The 15,994-nt window shown below is 41.7% G+C and overlaps 1 protein-coding gene across 1 annotated transcript in view; it reads left to right on the top strand.

Annotated features, from left to right (window-relative positions):
• Positions 1–15,994, top strand: part of LOC134343544 (sorting nexin-31-like) — a 152,244-nt gene that overhangs the window by 26,124 nt on the left and 110,126 nt on the right. Inside the window, exon 4 of the mRNA XM_063042316.1 lies at positions 7,986–8,103. Coding sequence (XP_062898386.1) covers positions 7,986–8,103 — 118 coding nt within the window. The remainder of the gene's footprint in view (positions 1–7,985; positions 8,104–15,994) is intronic.

The following is a 15,994-nucleotide window of genomic DNA, read 5'->3' as shown; positions in this document are numbered from 1 at the left end:
TAGAAGGACAATGTTAATTCCCCGGTAGGGATGAACGGAACGAGAAGGACAATGTTAATTTCTTAGTAGGGGTGAATGGAACGAGAAGGACAATGTTAATTTCTCGGTAGAGGTGAAGGGAACGAGAAGGACAATGTTAATTTCTCAGTAGGGGTGAATGGAACGAGAAAGACAATGTTAATTCCCCGGTAGGGGTGAATGGAATGAGAAGGACAACGTTAATTTCTCAGTAGGGGTGAATGGAACGAGAAGGACAATGTTAATTTCTCGGTATGGGTGAATGGAACGAGAAGGACAATGTTAATTCCCCGGTAGGGATGAATGGAACGAGAAGGACAATGTTAATTTCTCAGTAGGGGTGAATGGAACGAGAAGGACAATGTTAATTTCTCGGTAGGGGTGAACGGAACGAGAAGGACAATGTTAATTCCCCGGTAGGGATGAATGGAACGAGAAGGACAATGTTAATTTCTCAGTAGGGGTGAACGGAACGAGAAGGACAATGTTAATTTCTCAGTAGGGGTGAATGGAACGAGAAAGACAATGTTAATTCCCCGGTAGGGGTGAATGGAACGAGAAGGACAATGTTAATTTCTCAGTAGGGGTGAATGGAACGAGAAGGACAATGTTAATTCCCCGGTAGGGGTGAATGGAACGAGAAGGACAATGTTAATTTCTCAGTAGGGATGAATGGAACGAGAAAGACAATGTTAATTCCCCGGTAGGGATGAATGGAACGAGAAGGACAATGTTAATTTCTCAGTAGGGGTGAACGGAACGAGAAGGACAATGTTAATTTCTCGGTAGGGGTGAATGGAACGAGAGGGACAATGTTAATTTCTCGGTAGGGGTGAACGGAACGAGAAGGACAATGTTAATTCCCCGGTAGGGGTGAATGGAACGAGAAGGACAATATTAATTCCCCGGTAGGGATGAATGGAACGAGAAGGACAATGTTAATTTCTCAGTAGGGGTGAATGGAACGAGAAGGACAATGTTAATTCCCCGGTAGGGGTGAATGGAATGAGAAGGACAACGTTAATTTCTCAGTAGGGGTGAATGGAACGAGAAGGACAATGTTAATTTCTCGGTATGGGTGAATGGAACGAGAAGGACAATGTTAATTCCCCGGTAGGGATGAATGGAACGAGAAGGACAATGTTAATTTCTCAGTAGGGGTGAATGGAACGAGAAGGACAATGTTAATTTCTCGGTAGGGGTGAACGGAACGAGAAGGACAATGTTAATTCCCCGGTAGGGATGAATGGAACGAGAAGGACAATGTTAATTTCTCAGTAGGGGTGAACGGAACGAGAAGGACAATGTTAATTTCTCAGTAGGGGTGAATGGAACTAGAAGGACAATGTTAATTCCCCGGTAGGGATGAATGGAACGAGAAGGACAATGTTAATTTCTCAGTAGGGGTGAACGGAACGAGAAGGACAATGTTAATTTCTCAGTAGGGGTGAATGGAACGAGAAGGAAAATGTTATACTTTGTAACTCTAAAATGCAGAGGATCAGAGGGATCCTGGGGTCCGAGTCCATAGGAAACTCAATGCTGCTGCGCTGGTTGACTCTGTGGTTAAGAAGGTGTATGGCGTATTGGCCTTCATCAATCACGGGATTGAGTTTAGGAGCCGAGTGGTAATGTTGCAGCTATATAGGACCCTGGTCAGACTCCACTTGGAGTACTGTGCTCAATTCTGGTCACCTCACTACAGAAAGGACGTGGAAACCATAGAAAGGGTGCAGAGGGATGTTCCCTGGATGGGGAGCATGCCTTATGAGAATAGGTTGAGTGAACTCGGCCTTTTTTCCCTTGGAGTGATGGAGGATGAGAGGTGTCCTGATAGAGGTGTATAAGATGATGAGAGGCATTGGTCATGTGGATAGTCAGAAGCTTTTCCCCAGGGCTGAAATGGGTAGCATAAGAGGGCACAGTTTTAAGGAGCTTGGAAGTAGGCACAGAGGAGATGTCGGGTAAGTTTTTTTACGCAGAGAGTGGTCAGTGCATGGAATGGGCAGCCGGCATCAGTGGTGGAGGTGGATATGACAGGGTATTTTAAGAGACTCCTGGGCAGGTACATGGAGCTCAGAAAAATAGAGGGCTATGGGTAACCCTAGGTAATTTCTAAGGTAAGGACATGTTTGGCACAGCTTTGTGGGCCGAAGGGCCTGTATTGTGTTGTAGGTTTTCTATGTTTCTACATTCTACGTTTCTAAAACACAAAACTAATTGGAAGGAAAACACAGGGACACTGGGACAAACATGTACTCTTCGCTTTCATCTTTAACATGGTGCGTACTTTTTACACGGTAGTGTAATGACATTCATGTACTTTTACATATATCTGTAATAAATTATGTAAACAACAAAGAATGCTTGATCAAACAGTATATTGACAATATTACTCAAATACGAAATACACAACAGAGAAGAAGGAATTATGAAGTAATTTTAGTGTAAGTTACTGTTGTTGATGTCTACACTCACCTGTTTATGATGTTGAGGGTTCTCTGGAAAAGAGCTCACACAGTAAGTGTTACGCTGTATGAGTTCTCATTTGTCAGATAAGATATTAAACTTATTGTTAAACATTATTGTGACATGGTTGTGTCATGATGTATGCCATTCACGTACCTCTTACATATAACCCATAATGAATTATGTAAGCAAAGAACGCTTAATCAAACAATATATTTACAGTGTTACTGAACTGTTAAATATACAACTCTCCTGCCTGCTCAGCTATAAAATCCAACTCAATAGAGAATGCATCTCAACTATATACACAGTATAGTATATAATACATCTTTTTATAGGCATCCGTTAGTCTCGTGATACACCATAGATTTGCGCTTTGGAAGGTTTCCAGGGCGCAGGCCTGGGCAAGGTATGGAAGACCAGCAGTTGCCCATGCTGCAAGTCTCCCCTCTCCACACCACCGATGTTGTCCAAAGGAAGGGCATTAGGACCCATACAGCTTGGTACCGGTGTCGTCGCAGAGCAATATGTGGTTAAGTGCCTTGCTCAAGGACACAACACGCTGCCTCAGCTGAGGCTCGAACTAGCGACCTTCAAATCACTAGACCGACGCCTTAACCACTTGGCCATGCGCCAACATAGTACATCTACTATATCAACAACCACAGCATAGTAAATTTTAAACTGTCCAATCCAATTCAGGCCTATAGATTTAATTGCTGTGGAGGATTTCTTACTCTTGTGAGATAACCCCAGGGGGTGGGGAGAGAGGGAGTCACCTGCTTGGCAGGAGGAACTTGTGAAATGATCTCAGGTTCTGGGGCCTCCTCCAGGGTGGCTGTAGAAGTTGACTCTGGGACACCTTTCCTCTCGAACCATTGACTCAGCTCTCCTCGGCTAATTGGTATGTTGCCTCCAGATGACATCAGACGCAATCTCTACTGTGCAGAACAATGGTCCAGTCCAGTCCTTAATCTTGCCATCATCTCAATAGTCCCTCACTGCATATTCCAGGAGTGAAACATCTAGCCTGCTCCTTTGAGGAGCCCTTAATTTGTCTCAGCTGTTTGTCCTGCAAACTCCTTCTGAGATTGGGTTTGAGGAGCACAAGAGATGACCCAGGAACAGCATAGCTCATGGGTTGTTGGTTGTGGAGGGTGCTGCACTGCACCATGCAGGGAGGACATTGACGACCTTCTGATTCAGTGTTGTGTGTTCTGCTGATAATGCTTCCAGTGCATTTTTTACACTCTGGACAAACCTTTCTGCCAAGCCATTTGTAGCTGGGTGGTACGGTTCAGATGTAAGATGTCATATTCCATTCATTTTCAGGAATGACTAAAACTGTTCTGCAACAAACCATTGTCACTGGTGAAGTGTACTGGAACACCAATCCTTGAGAAGAGGCTTCTCATCAAATCAATGGTGTGCGAGGCTGTAGTGGAGGCTGTTGGGAACACTTCTGGCCACTTTGTAGCTGCATCCACTACTACCAAGAAATTTGTGCTCACTATTGGCCTAGCAAATAATTCACCCTATTTGTGAATCCCCTGCCAGGGTAATACAGGCCACTCCCAGGGATTGAGGGGTGCTGCTGTTGGCATCTTTTGGAAATGTTGGCATCCTGAATAATGCATGGCAAGCTGCTCAATTTGCTGGTCTATCCCAGGCCATCAGACAAAGCTTTGAACCAACACTTTTGTTTCGACCATGACCAGATAGCTGGCATATAGCTCCTCCAACAACTGTGCTCTAGGCTTGGATGCTACAACTCACATTCCCCAGATAAGGCAAGGACAATTTCTTCTTGGCGCTGGTAAATATGGGGGAACTGGAATTTCTGCTGCATATTCCAGCTATTTTGGGGTGTCATTTAGACCTGAACCAGTGTGGGATCTTTTTGGCTTCCCCTTTGGATCATCTGTGCAGTAACAGAGAGACTTTTGATTTGTATTGGTGAGAATACATGTAGAGGAGTATTTTCTTCTGTAAAGATTTCAGGTGTTTCCTTTTTGCATTGTGTTCTGAGCCCATAATCTTCTAATCTTCTTAACACTGTCTTGGAGATTTTGGAGATGTTCCTTGTCATCGTCACTGGGAACAATGATTTCATCCAGGTAACCAATGCTGTGCAGTTTTGCAGCATCTTCTCCATAGCTTTCTGCCAGAGTGCGAGTACAGATGCAACTTCAGAAATAAGCCTATTATAGTGATAAAGCTTTTTGTACTTGTTTATGCTCAGTAACACTTTGCAAAGATATCCTCTGTCCTGCTCAGAGGGTATTGATCTACTTTCAGTACTAGTTGATGGTGCCTTTAAAATCACCACAGATCCTGACAGACCCATTCTTCTTGGCCACTGAGACCATTGGCATTTCCACTCAAACTTGGAAAGAATTCCTTCAGCTGCCATGCAATCTAGCTCACTGGCTTCTTTATCACGGATGGTATAGGAACCGGCTGGGCTTTCTAAAACTTGTGTGTGGCATTTTCATTTAACACTATTTTACCTTTGATATGTTTGAGTTTTCCAATGCCAGCCTTGAACTCTGCTGTGGCATCATCCAATACTTTCCTTAATTCACTTTCAATTGATTCTATTGCATGGGGAGGTAGCATGCAAATAGTAGATAGATCTTCAATCAAGTTGCAGTTGTCTCAGTGAATCACATCCTCACAATGCTGGTCCTCCTGTTTTTACCTTGTACAAGCCAAATGTGATTTGTTGTTTGTTGGATTTTGCTGCTATGAATGTGATTCCCAAAGAAGTCATCTTTTCTTCAATAGACGTTCTTAGTTGGATATCTGCAGGCTTCAGTTCAGTATCTTTGAAATGCTGTTCAAACTTATTTTGTGGAACGACTGAAACAGTTGAGTCAGTGTGCAATTCCATTTTAAGTAATTTGTTGTTGAGTTCTGGTGTAAGCCATGTTGCTTGCCTCTTGTTAGTTTTCACATTGTAAATCTGAAGGCTACACAGTCCTGTGTCACTCTCATCATTATCAGTTTTTTCATCAATAGCACATATATTAATGCTGTTCTGAAACTGTAACTTTTTATCTTTTTCTCTTCCCTGTGCAATTCATTTATCTTTGTCTGCCTAACATGCTCTTCGTATGTATCCCACTTTGTTGCATTTTCTGAAAGTTTCACATTTAATCTGCATTGGTCTGGTGTATGTGAGCTGCAGCCACAGCAGTAACACAATTTGTTCAGCCAAACTAGTTTCTGTTTAGATGTTACAATTTAGTTCACACTCACTTTCAATTCTGACAGCAACTCAATTGCATCTCTGTCTGCTGATTCCATTGATACAGTAATTTCAACTGTGAGTTCTGCCTTGGTTAGCAGCTGTTTTTGTATGCTTTCTTGTAAGATTCCACAAACCAAATAATCTTGCATTTCATCATTAAACTCATTATTGAACTGACAATGTTGGGACAATTTCTTCAATTCAGCCAAGTACACGGAAATGGACTCCCCTTCCTTTTGGTTCTGCTTAGAAACCCAAGTATTCTGCAGTCAACAATGGTTTCAGTTCTGAATATTCATGTGTTACATTCACAATGTCAGCATGGCTAATATTGGCTGGTTTGGTTGAAGCAGTTAAACTTCTAAGCAAACTGCATGCTTTTCCACCCATTGCACTCAGCAACACTGACATTCATTTTTAATCATTCATTTCATTTGCTTCAAATTAGTGCTGAATTTGTTCAGTATACATCATCTAGTTATCTGTTGTGCAATTTAACACATCTATCTTTCCAATGTAGCCAACCACTTCTGCTTTTTAAAAAAATTATTAATATTATTGTCACTTGGTACTCACTGTTTATGAACTCTTGGCTGTACTCGGTTGTTAATTTAGTTTGTTTTCTGCCTTTTTTTAAAAAAAAACTCGTACATCTTTCACTCCTTGCAAACAAAAGTGTGCTTTGCTTCAACAGGCAGGTAGTCATATCGGGTTCATTTTGAAACTTCTTCAATGCCACTGTTACATTTTGTAACTCCAGAAACTAATTGAAAGATCAACATAGGAGCCAGGAAACTTCACTGTTTAGTTATTTTTTCCACTTTTTTTAGTGCTGCACTAAAATATGACATGGTGGTGTTATCACATAAGCCATTCACGTATCTCTTACATATAACCCATCATAAATTATGTAAACAAACAGAGAATGCTTACACAACCAACATATTTACAATATTAGGGGAGGAGAAGATGGTGACGCGATGCAGCGCGCACGGCCGCTCCAAAATGATATCGTATTTGTTAAATAGGGACCATGCACAATCCTGATTTGATGGAGACAGACGTGAGAAGCACGGAGGAACATCTGGAGAAACTTCTGAAATGCCTGCTTCGCTGCCTTTGCTACTGTGTGATCGAGAATCTCTGGAGGGGAAGGCCCCAGATCCTCAGCTTTGCCTATTGCCTGTTGCCAGGGCCGGGGTTGAAGTGCTCGGCAGAGATGGTGCTTGGTGTCGGAGGGCTGGTCGGAGGCTCGAAGTTTTCGGACAGAATCAAGAGTCGTCCGTGGTCGGGTGCTTCCAGGGTGCTGCAACAGCAAGTTTGCGGCGCTGGAGGTTCATGGCAGGAAGAGAGTTTCTCTTCCTTCTACCGTCTGCATGAGATGATGGGACTTTCGAGAGGCTTTGAGTCATTTTATTTTTTACCATGTCCGTGGTCTGTTCTTTATCAAATTACGGTATGCTTTGCACTGTTGTAACTATATGTTATAATTATGTGGTTTTTGTCAGTTTTTTTAGTCTTGGTTTGTCTTGTGTTTCTGTGATATCATTCTGGAGGAACATAGTATCATTTCTTAATGCATGCATTACTAAATGACAATAAAAGAGGACTGCATGTCCTCATAATCTATATTAGTCAATTACATGTGATAAATAAATCTGAATCTGCACTTACCTTGGGTGGACATAAAAGACAAAATGTCACCAGGTTCAGGAACAGTTAATACCCATTATCTATCAGGGACAGTTAATACCCATTATCTATCAGGAACAGTTAATACCCATTATCTATCAGGGACAGTTAATACCCATTATCTATCAGGCTCCTGAAACAGCTTGGATAACTTCACTCAACTCTGACCTGATTTCACAATCAGTGGACCCAGCTTCAATGACTCTACAACTTGTGTTCCCAATTTTAGCTGTTTTACTATTATGATTTGTGTTTTTATATTTGAACAGTCTGTCTTTTGCACATTAGTTGATAGCCTTTGTGTGTAGTTTTTTTAATTGATTCTATTGTATTTTTCTGTTCTACTGTGAATGCTTGCAAAAAAATGAAACTCAGTGTAGTATGTGGTGACACATATGTACTTTGATAATAAATTATTTTAAACGTTGAAATTGCCCGATCTTCTGATGTTTTGAGGTTTTGAGGTCTATTATTTGTCTCATTTGAACCTAATATCTTAAGACATGAGCATCTTGGCAAATGCTACAGCATTTAGTTTTTTTTCTAATTTTAGCTGAAGAGGTATTTTGGGAAGAATCGTGTTCCGGATTTTCCGCCTAAGAGTTATCTTGCGCAAACCGAGTCTATGGCTGAAGAGAGAAGACTTAAGTTACAGGAGTACCTTCAGAAAGGTGGGTCTTTTCGGTTAAATTCATTCATATTATACATAAAACTAGCCATTTACATGCTAGATTTAAGTATTTTATGGATGCTTTATTCCCTATCTGTACTTAACCAACTTTATTTTGATATAATTTCTTTTCTCTTTTTAGTTGTTGAAAGTTTTTTTTGTTGCATGTCACGCCCCGGTTAACACATCACAGCAACTTCCTCATACATGAAACAAAAATAGTGAATAAAGTAGACCCTTGGTACTTCAGGGAGAAAACATTAAACTTGATAGATTGGCATGGCTGAAACAATAGGACGGATGGTTTTGGCCAGTATTGCTCCTTCAGATCCAAATACAGGATTGGCGAATTAGATGAAGAGGAGAAATTTCTTCTCCCATCAAGCCCCCCTCCCCTGCCTCTCCCACCCTGAGCACATGCGCTCTTCCGTTACTTATTCACTATGCTACATATGAAAATAATCACCTGGAAAATGAGAGCTGCGGTAATTCACACAAGTATATCCCAGAAACTTCAACAATTATTTTTGTCATTCTCTAATAAAAAACAAAAAAAAAGTTAATGGACATGAAAACAGTCTGTATTGGATTCATTGATCTTGGTGTAGGTTAACGGGTTGGCCCTTATTAACCAATGAGGATTGTGCTGACCCTTTAACCAACTCCAAGATCAATCTAACCCTTCCTTCTGACAGAGCCCATTTTTTTTTCTTTCATTAATGTATCTATCTGAGAGTCTTAGATTTCCCTCATGTACTGTATTTGCCTCCACTATCACCCCTAGCAGGGCGTTCCACATACTTACCATTCACTGTGTAAAATGCCTACTCTGACAACCACCGTCCACCCACACATACTTCCCTCCAATCCCCTTAAAGTTATGCACCCTGGTATTAGCCATTCTTATCCTGGGAAGCCTCTCTGGCTGTCAATTAGATCTATGCCTCTTATACATCTCTCAAGGGCCTCACATCCTCCTTCACTCCGAAGAGGAAAGCCCAAACTCGCTCAACCTTTCCTCATAAGATATGCTCTCTGTTCCAAGGAGCATCATGGTAAATCTCACCTGCACCCTCTCTAGAGCTTCCTCATCCTTCCTGTAATGAACACAATATTCTAAGTGTGGTCTAACTAGGGTTTTATAAAGCTGCAACAGTACCTCGTGGCTCTTGAACTTAACCCCCCCCCCCAGACTAACGAAGGGCTATATACCACACACCTTCTTAACATCTCGATCAACTGTTTGGCAACTTGGAGAGATTTGTGGACGCAGACCCTAAGACCCCTCTGTTCTTCTACCCTGCTAAGAATCCTGCCATTAACCCTATACTCTGCCATCAAATTTGACCTTCCAAAGTGAATCACTTCACACTTCTCCGGGTTGAACTCCATCTGCCACTTTTTAGCCCAGCTCTGCATCCTATCAATGTCCTGTTCTAACCTGTGACAAACTTCAGTGCTATTTACAACTCCTAAATGCCTCATGTATCTGGTTCTCCCACCACCCAGTGTGTTTCACGTTCCAACCACTCCGTGTAAAACCAAAAAAATAGAAATTTTTATACATCCCCCTGGGCTTACTTCCCAACACCTCAAAGTTATGCTGTCTTGTATTAGCCACTTCCAGCCTGGGGAAAAGACTGTGGCAGTTCACTCGATCTGTGCTGCTTATCATCTTGTGTAAGATGATAAGGGGCTTTTATACTACCTGCTGTGGATATCATCGACTTGGAAAAAGGATTCAAGGATGGTAACCTTCCCAAAGATCCCTTCCTTTACCTCGGTTGTACGAATTCTTGCTGTTGCTGAAATAGCAATACAGTGGAGCCATCGTGACTTTGCATGTTCGCAGATTTGTTTCATGTGATGTCAGTGTGCTAACCAATCTTTCAGCACCAGGATAGTTCCCATTCACAAGGCTGTATCTGCTTTGCACCGCAACTTGCATAGTTTCTTTCTGTGGTGTACATGGTTAAGTATGTCGCAGAACCAGATGGTACACACAATAATACAAGAGATTCTGCAGGTGCTGGAAATCCAAACTAACACACACAAAATGCTAGAGGAACTCAGCAGGTCAGACAGCATCCATGGAGAGGAATAGACAGTTGACCTCTCGGGCTGAGACTGTTTATCTAAGTCCCGCTAAGTTCACTGGTAGTTTGTAAATGTTTAGTAAATGTACATATTTTCATTTACACATTACAAAGAGATGAACTATGCCACTATAATTCTTACTTCTCTCATGCACTCATTGGCCACTTTATTAGGTACAGGTGGTGTATGTTTGTGGTCTTCTGCTGTAGCCCATCCACTTCAAGGTTTGATGTGATATGCATTCAGAGATGTTCTTCTGCACACCACTGTTGTAAAGCTTGGTTATTTGAGTTACTGTTACCTTCCTGTCAGCTAGAATTGGTCTGCCCATTCTCCTCTGACCTCCCTCATTTACAAGACAATTCATCCACAGAAATACTGTTCACTGGATGTTTTTTTTAATTGTTTTTTGCGATTGTCTCTTTAAACTCTGGAGACAGTTGTGCATGAAAATTCCAGGAGATCAACAGTTTCTGAGTTACTCAAACCACCCTATCTGGCACCAACAATCATTCCATGGTCGAAGTCACTTGTATCACATTTCTTCCCCATTCTGATGTTTGATCTAAATCTCTTGACCATGTCTGTGTGCTTTTATGCATTGAGTTGCTGCCATATAATTGGCTGGATTAGATATTTTCATAAACAAGGCGTACCTAATAAAGTGGCCACTGAGTGTATGTGTGAAAGCAAGACAGTGACTGATTATGTACTGCAAGTTTATTGATCTTAAATATTGTGTAGAGCAAAGACCCAAAGACCAACTCTGTTCTTGATGAGCCTGGTAATCAACTTTTACCAGTGTGGTTCTAACATGAAGCATTTTCAAATATCTTCAGATTTTTTTTAATGCTTTGTCAGAGTCGACAGTACAGGAGCAAATCCTTTGGTTTATCAAAGCCATGTTTACCATCAAGCACCCATTTACACTAGTCCTACTCTAATCCCTTTTTTTCTTCTCCCATTCCATAAGATAGAGTGTAGGAGCAGAATTAGGCCACTCAGCCCATCGAGTCTGCTCTGCCGTTCCATCATGGCTGATTTATTTTCCCCCTCAGCCCCATTCTACCTGTAACCTTTGATGCCCTTACTAATCAAGAACCTATCAACTCCCCCAGTTTAAATATTTATTTATTTACAATAGGCCCTCCCAGCCATTTGAGCCACACAACCCAGTAATCCCCAATTTGAGCCTTGTCTAATTACAGGACAATCTACAATGACCAATTAGCCTACTAGCCGGTCTGTCTTTGGACTGTGGGAGGAAACCGGAGGACCTGGAGAAAACTCATGCATTCCACGGGAAGGCAGTAGTACAGACTCCTTAAAGACGACGTCTGAATTGAATGCTGAACTCCCATGCCCCGAGCTATATAAATATGCTGCTCTAACTGGTATACTACAGTGACACTCAAGTATACCCAATATTCCATAAGACACTGGAGCAGAATTAGGCAACTAGGCCCATTGGGTCTGCTCCACCATTCTATCATGCAAATGTACCCAATGATCTGACCTCCACAGCCTTCTGTGACAATGAATTCCACAGATTCACTGCCCTCTGACTAAAGCCATTGCTCCTCTTCTCTGTTCTAAAGGGACATCCTTGTATTCTGAGGCTGTGCCCTCTGGCCCTAGGAAACATCCCATCCGTGTCCACTCGATGTAGGCCTTCCAGTTTCAGTGAGATGATGGGTTTCAATGAGATCCCATCTCGTTACTCTGGAGCCCAGAGCCATCAAACGTTCTTATGTCAGCTCTTTCTTTCCCGGGATCATTCCCAGGAACATGCTCTGGACCTACCCACCTGGGCAACGTGCAGCGGCAAATCAAAGTTCTCATTTATTATCAAAGTAGCTATGCTTTGAGATCCATCTTCTTGCAGGCACCCACAAAGCAAAGTGACAGAACGCAATCCCCAAAAAGCCACGCATAACAATGACTGACAAACATCCAAACTGCAAGAGAGGACTAGCTGTGCAAATGGTAAAAGAAATGTATACCCATAGCACCTGGAGTGTGAGCTGCAGGGTTCCTGAAAATGAATTCGCCGTTGTGGAGTCAGATCAGAGTGAGATCTGAGTGAGAAGAGAGAATCAGCCCACTGACCCATTCATTCCTCGGCCATATCCCATGCACCCAGGATGGGTTTCGCTCTCCACGTGGCACAGTGCAAACCTCTGAAGGAGATTTGGGAGCTTGCTCTATCTTTGCAGCCTGAGAGTTCTCTGGATGTGCAGCTGCCAGTGATTTTATTTTTTTGTACGACTGAATCCGGTCAAAATGGCCTCTGCATACAATGCTCCTGTGGTCAGCATCTTCTGGTTAGATAATTAAATTATGTATTTCACATCTTTTATGTCATTTGTTTTTCATCTTGGATGTGATCCTGGATCTGCTGGAGCCTGTGATTTGCTGTTTGAAGATTGTTTGGGTGTTCCAGCCCTCTGCAGTCTCAGAGAGGATTCCGGGAGGCACAGGCAGCATGCAGGAACCTTGTGGTGGGCGGCCTATGAGCCAATGTTCGACTCCATTTTGCCGATCAAAGCTGCCATTGTTCACCGATTAAAGTGATGAGGGAGATGGAAATATCAAGCCGAATGCAGAATCTCGGAGATCGTCTGGGTGTTTCAGTGCTCTGCACTCTCAGGATTCTGGGAGACAGAGGGTAGCGTGCGTGAACTTTGTAGCAAGAAAGCTGTGGGATGGGGCACAAACCATTGTTTGACTCCATTTCACTGATTAAAGCTTCCGTTCTTCACCAATTAAAGTGACAAGGGAGATTAAAGCATCAAGGCGAGTGCAGGGCATGAGCGCTGGCTGCCCTTGTTTTTGATCGATCTGCTCTGGAGAGGGAAAGGTCCCCCACTGGGCCCGGAAAGTGTTCCCCAGGTGTTCTGCATTTTGGATGTGGACTTGGACTATAGACTTCTTTCAGTCTTATAGTTTTTTATACTCTGTTTTTTGCCAGATCTTTTTTGGTTTTTTTTGTGCGGGGGGATTTGGGAGTCAATGTGTCTGTTTTGTTGTGTGAGGAGGAGGGAATTTGAGGATTGATGATTGTGCTGCCTTTATTTTCTTTCTGGGTTTCATGGCTACTTGGTGAATTTGAATTTCAGGTTGTGTACATTGATAATAAATGAACCTTTGGTGCAAGTTACTGAGATGGTATATTTGAAATTCCTGTGAATGAACCATCAGGAGCAGTACCCGTGTTAATTAAAAACGATCAACGTTGCCAAAGTTGGCACAGCCAGCTTTGAAAAATTAATTGTGGTTGATGGTTGGTTTCAAAATGTTCAAAGTACATTTGTTCAAAGCAGGTATACTTTATACAACTTGGAGATTTGTCTTCTTATAGGCAACCAGGAAACAAGGAAACCCTGTAGAAACCATAGAAACTACAGCACAGAAACAGGCCTTTTGGCCCTTCTTGGCTGTGCCGAACCATTTTCTGCCTAGTCCCACTGACATGCACACGGACCATATCCCTCCATACACCTCCCATTCATGTATCTGTCCAATTTATTCTTAAATGTTAAAAAAGAAACCGCATTTACCACCTCGTCTGGCAGCTCATTCCATACTCCCACCACTCTCTGTGTGAAGAAGCCCCCGCTAATGTTCCCTTTAAACTTTTCCCCCCTCACCCTAAACCCATGTCCTCTGGTTTTTTTCTCCCCTTGCCTCAGTGGAAAAAGCCTGCTTGCATTCACTCTACCTATACCCATCATAATTTTATATACATCTATCAAATCTCCCCTCATTCTTCTACGCTCCAGGGAATAAAGTCCCTACCTATTCAACCTTTCTCTGTAACTGAGTTTCTCAAGTCCCGGCAACATCCTTGTAAACCTTCTCTGCAGTCTTTCAACCTTATTAATATCCTTCCTGTAATTTGGTGACCAAAACTGAACACAATAGAACCCATTAAAAACAAAATAAGACTGTCAAATACCTAGTGTGTAGTGTGAGGGGGAGAAAGCAAATGGTGCAAATGATAAGCAGCATACAGAACAGAAGTTCACAAAACCAGACATCACTGCATTACTAGTTGCAGGCCATTGCCTCAGTTTATTAGGGTCATGACAAAAGCTAGAAGCTTGCATTCCCTGACCAAGGATCAAGGATTGACTTTATTTGTCATATACACTGACATGTACAGTTGATTCCAGTTAATTGGGACATAGGGACCAGTGCATTTTGACACAATTAAGCAGCTGCCCCAATTAGTTGAAGTCTCATGGAAATAATAAAAAAAATCCCTGATGAAGATGGCAGGGTTTGTCATTGAAACATCAGTTAAAATTGATACTTGTGCCCGGCTGGAAGCCCGAGAAGAGTTTATTTTTTATGGAAATAGTTAAATAGGTATAACAAATACAGATTGATGTACAACTGAGCAGCAAATTACATATTTAAATGAAATATAGAACAAATTAGAACACTACCAATATTACTACAGTACTATAAAATCGTATTAGTCCCTAATAGTTATCCACAGAGGAATTTATCCAGTGTGTAATGCCATGTTCTTTTGATTGACAATAGATGAACAAAATCAGCGCAGTCACCTAGTGCAGATAATGGCAGACTTCATAAAATGCTGTCAACAACTGCATCCTCCAAATCCTCATTTTCGCTGTAACATTTAAGATGATTTTTGTTACCTTCATATTTCAAACTTCTTATTTCCTAACTTGTGGAATTAGTGAAATCGCTACATTTTCATTCCCAGCAGTTTTTTATTCCACAGCACATCACAGGCCCTTCGGCCCACAATGTTGTGCCGACCATGTAACCTACTCTAGAAACTGCTGAGAATTTCCCTACCACATAGCTCTCTATTTTTCTAAGCTCCATGTACCTATGAGCTCTTAAAAGATCCTATTGTATCCCCCTTCCAAGCACCTTAAAATTATGCCCCGTCGTGTTAGCCATTTCAGCCCTGGGGGAAAATCAGTGCCTCTCATCATCTTATACAGCTTGCATCTTTTCTTGCATCTCCAAGCTTGAAACAGCAGTGAGTAATGCAGTTCTGAATGGTATTTCTGCTTATTTCTTGCCAGCTAACAAAAATCACAGCTCTTTGAACACAAACATATGCAATTGATGCTGCTTAAAAACTAATCGCTTGAACCAAGGTGTAGTGTTTAACTGCCCCATAAGTGCACGTGACTGATGCTAGTTAGAAACAGTTTGGTGGCAGTCTACTGTCCCGGTTAAGTGGCATGATGTCCCAAATAAACAAAGAAAATCTTGTTTCCTTTTCTCAAATAGTTTTTGTTTTTTAAGAGTTGTCCCAAATAAACACTGCCCTGATTAACCGATTGCCCAATTAACCAGAAAACACTATATAAGGAACATGCTGTGGTGTGTCGGTGTGACATGCAACATAAAACAACAACATTCAATGAATATAAAGAATAAAGTATTATAGAAAAAATACATTTAGAGGTTAAATATGGATAAAGAATAAAATGTGCATAAATACCATCATGCATTTTACTATCCAAATTACAATATTAAAAAGTGTTTTTGCAGTGCAGAGATGGGGTTAATAGAGGGGGATGGGAGGGGGCCAACTAGAATGGTTGATCAGATTAACTTCCTGTGGGAAGAAACTTTTAAGATGGAATGAAGTTCTTGTTTTAATTGTCCTACAACACTTTCCAGAAGAGAGTTTTTGGCAAAGACAGTTTGCAGTGTAGGTTGTGTCCACAATGATTTTCCTACCCACTTTCTTTGTCCTGGACACATACAAATCCTGCAGTGATGGTTAGACTGCAGACAAT

Source organism: Mobula hypostoma, chromosome 1 (assembly GCF_963921235.1).
Source record: "Mobula hypostoma chromosome 1, sMobHyp1.1, whole genome shotgun sequence".
Classification (NCBI taxonomy): domain Eukaryota; kingdom Metazoa; phylum Chordata; class Chondrichthyes; order Myliobatiformes; family Myliobatidae; genus Mobula; species Mobula hypostoma.
Note: the sequence above shows the minus strand (reverse complement) of the source record. Positions and strands in the feature narration are given on the sequence as shown.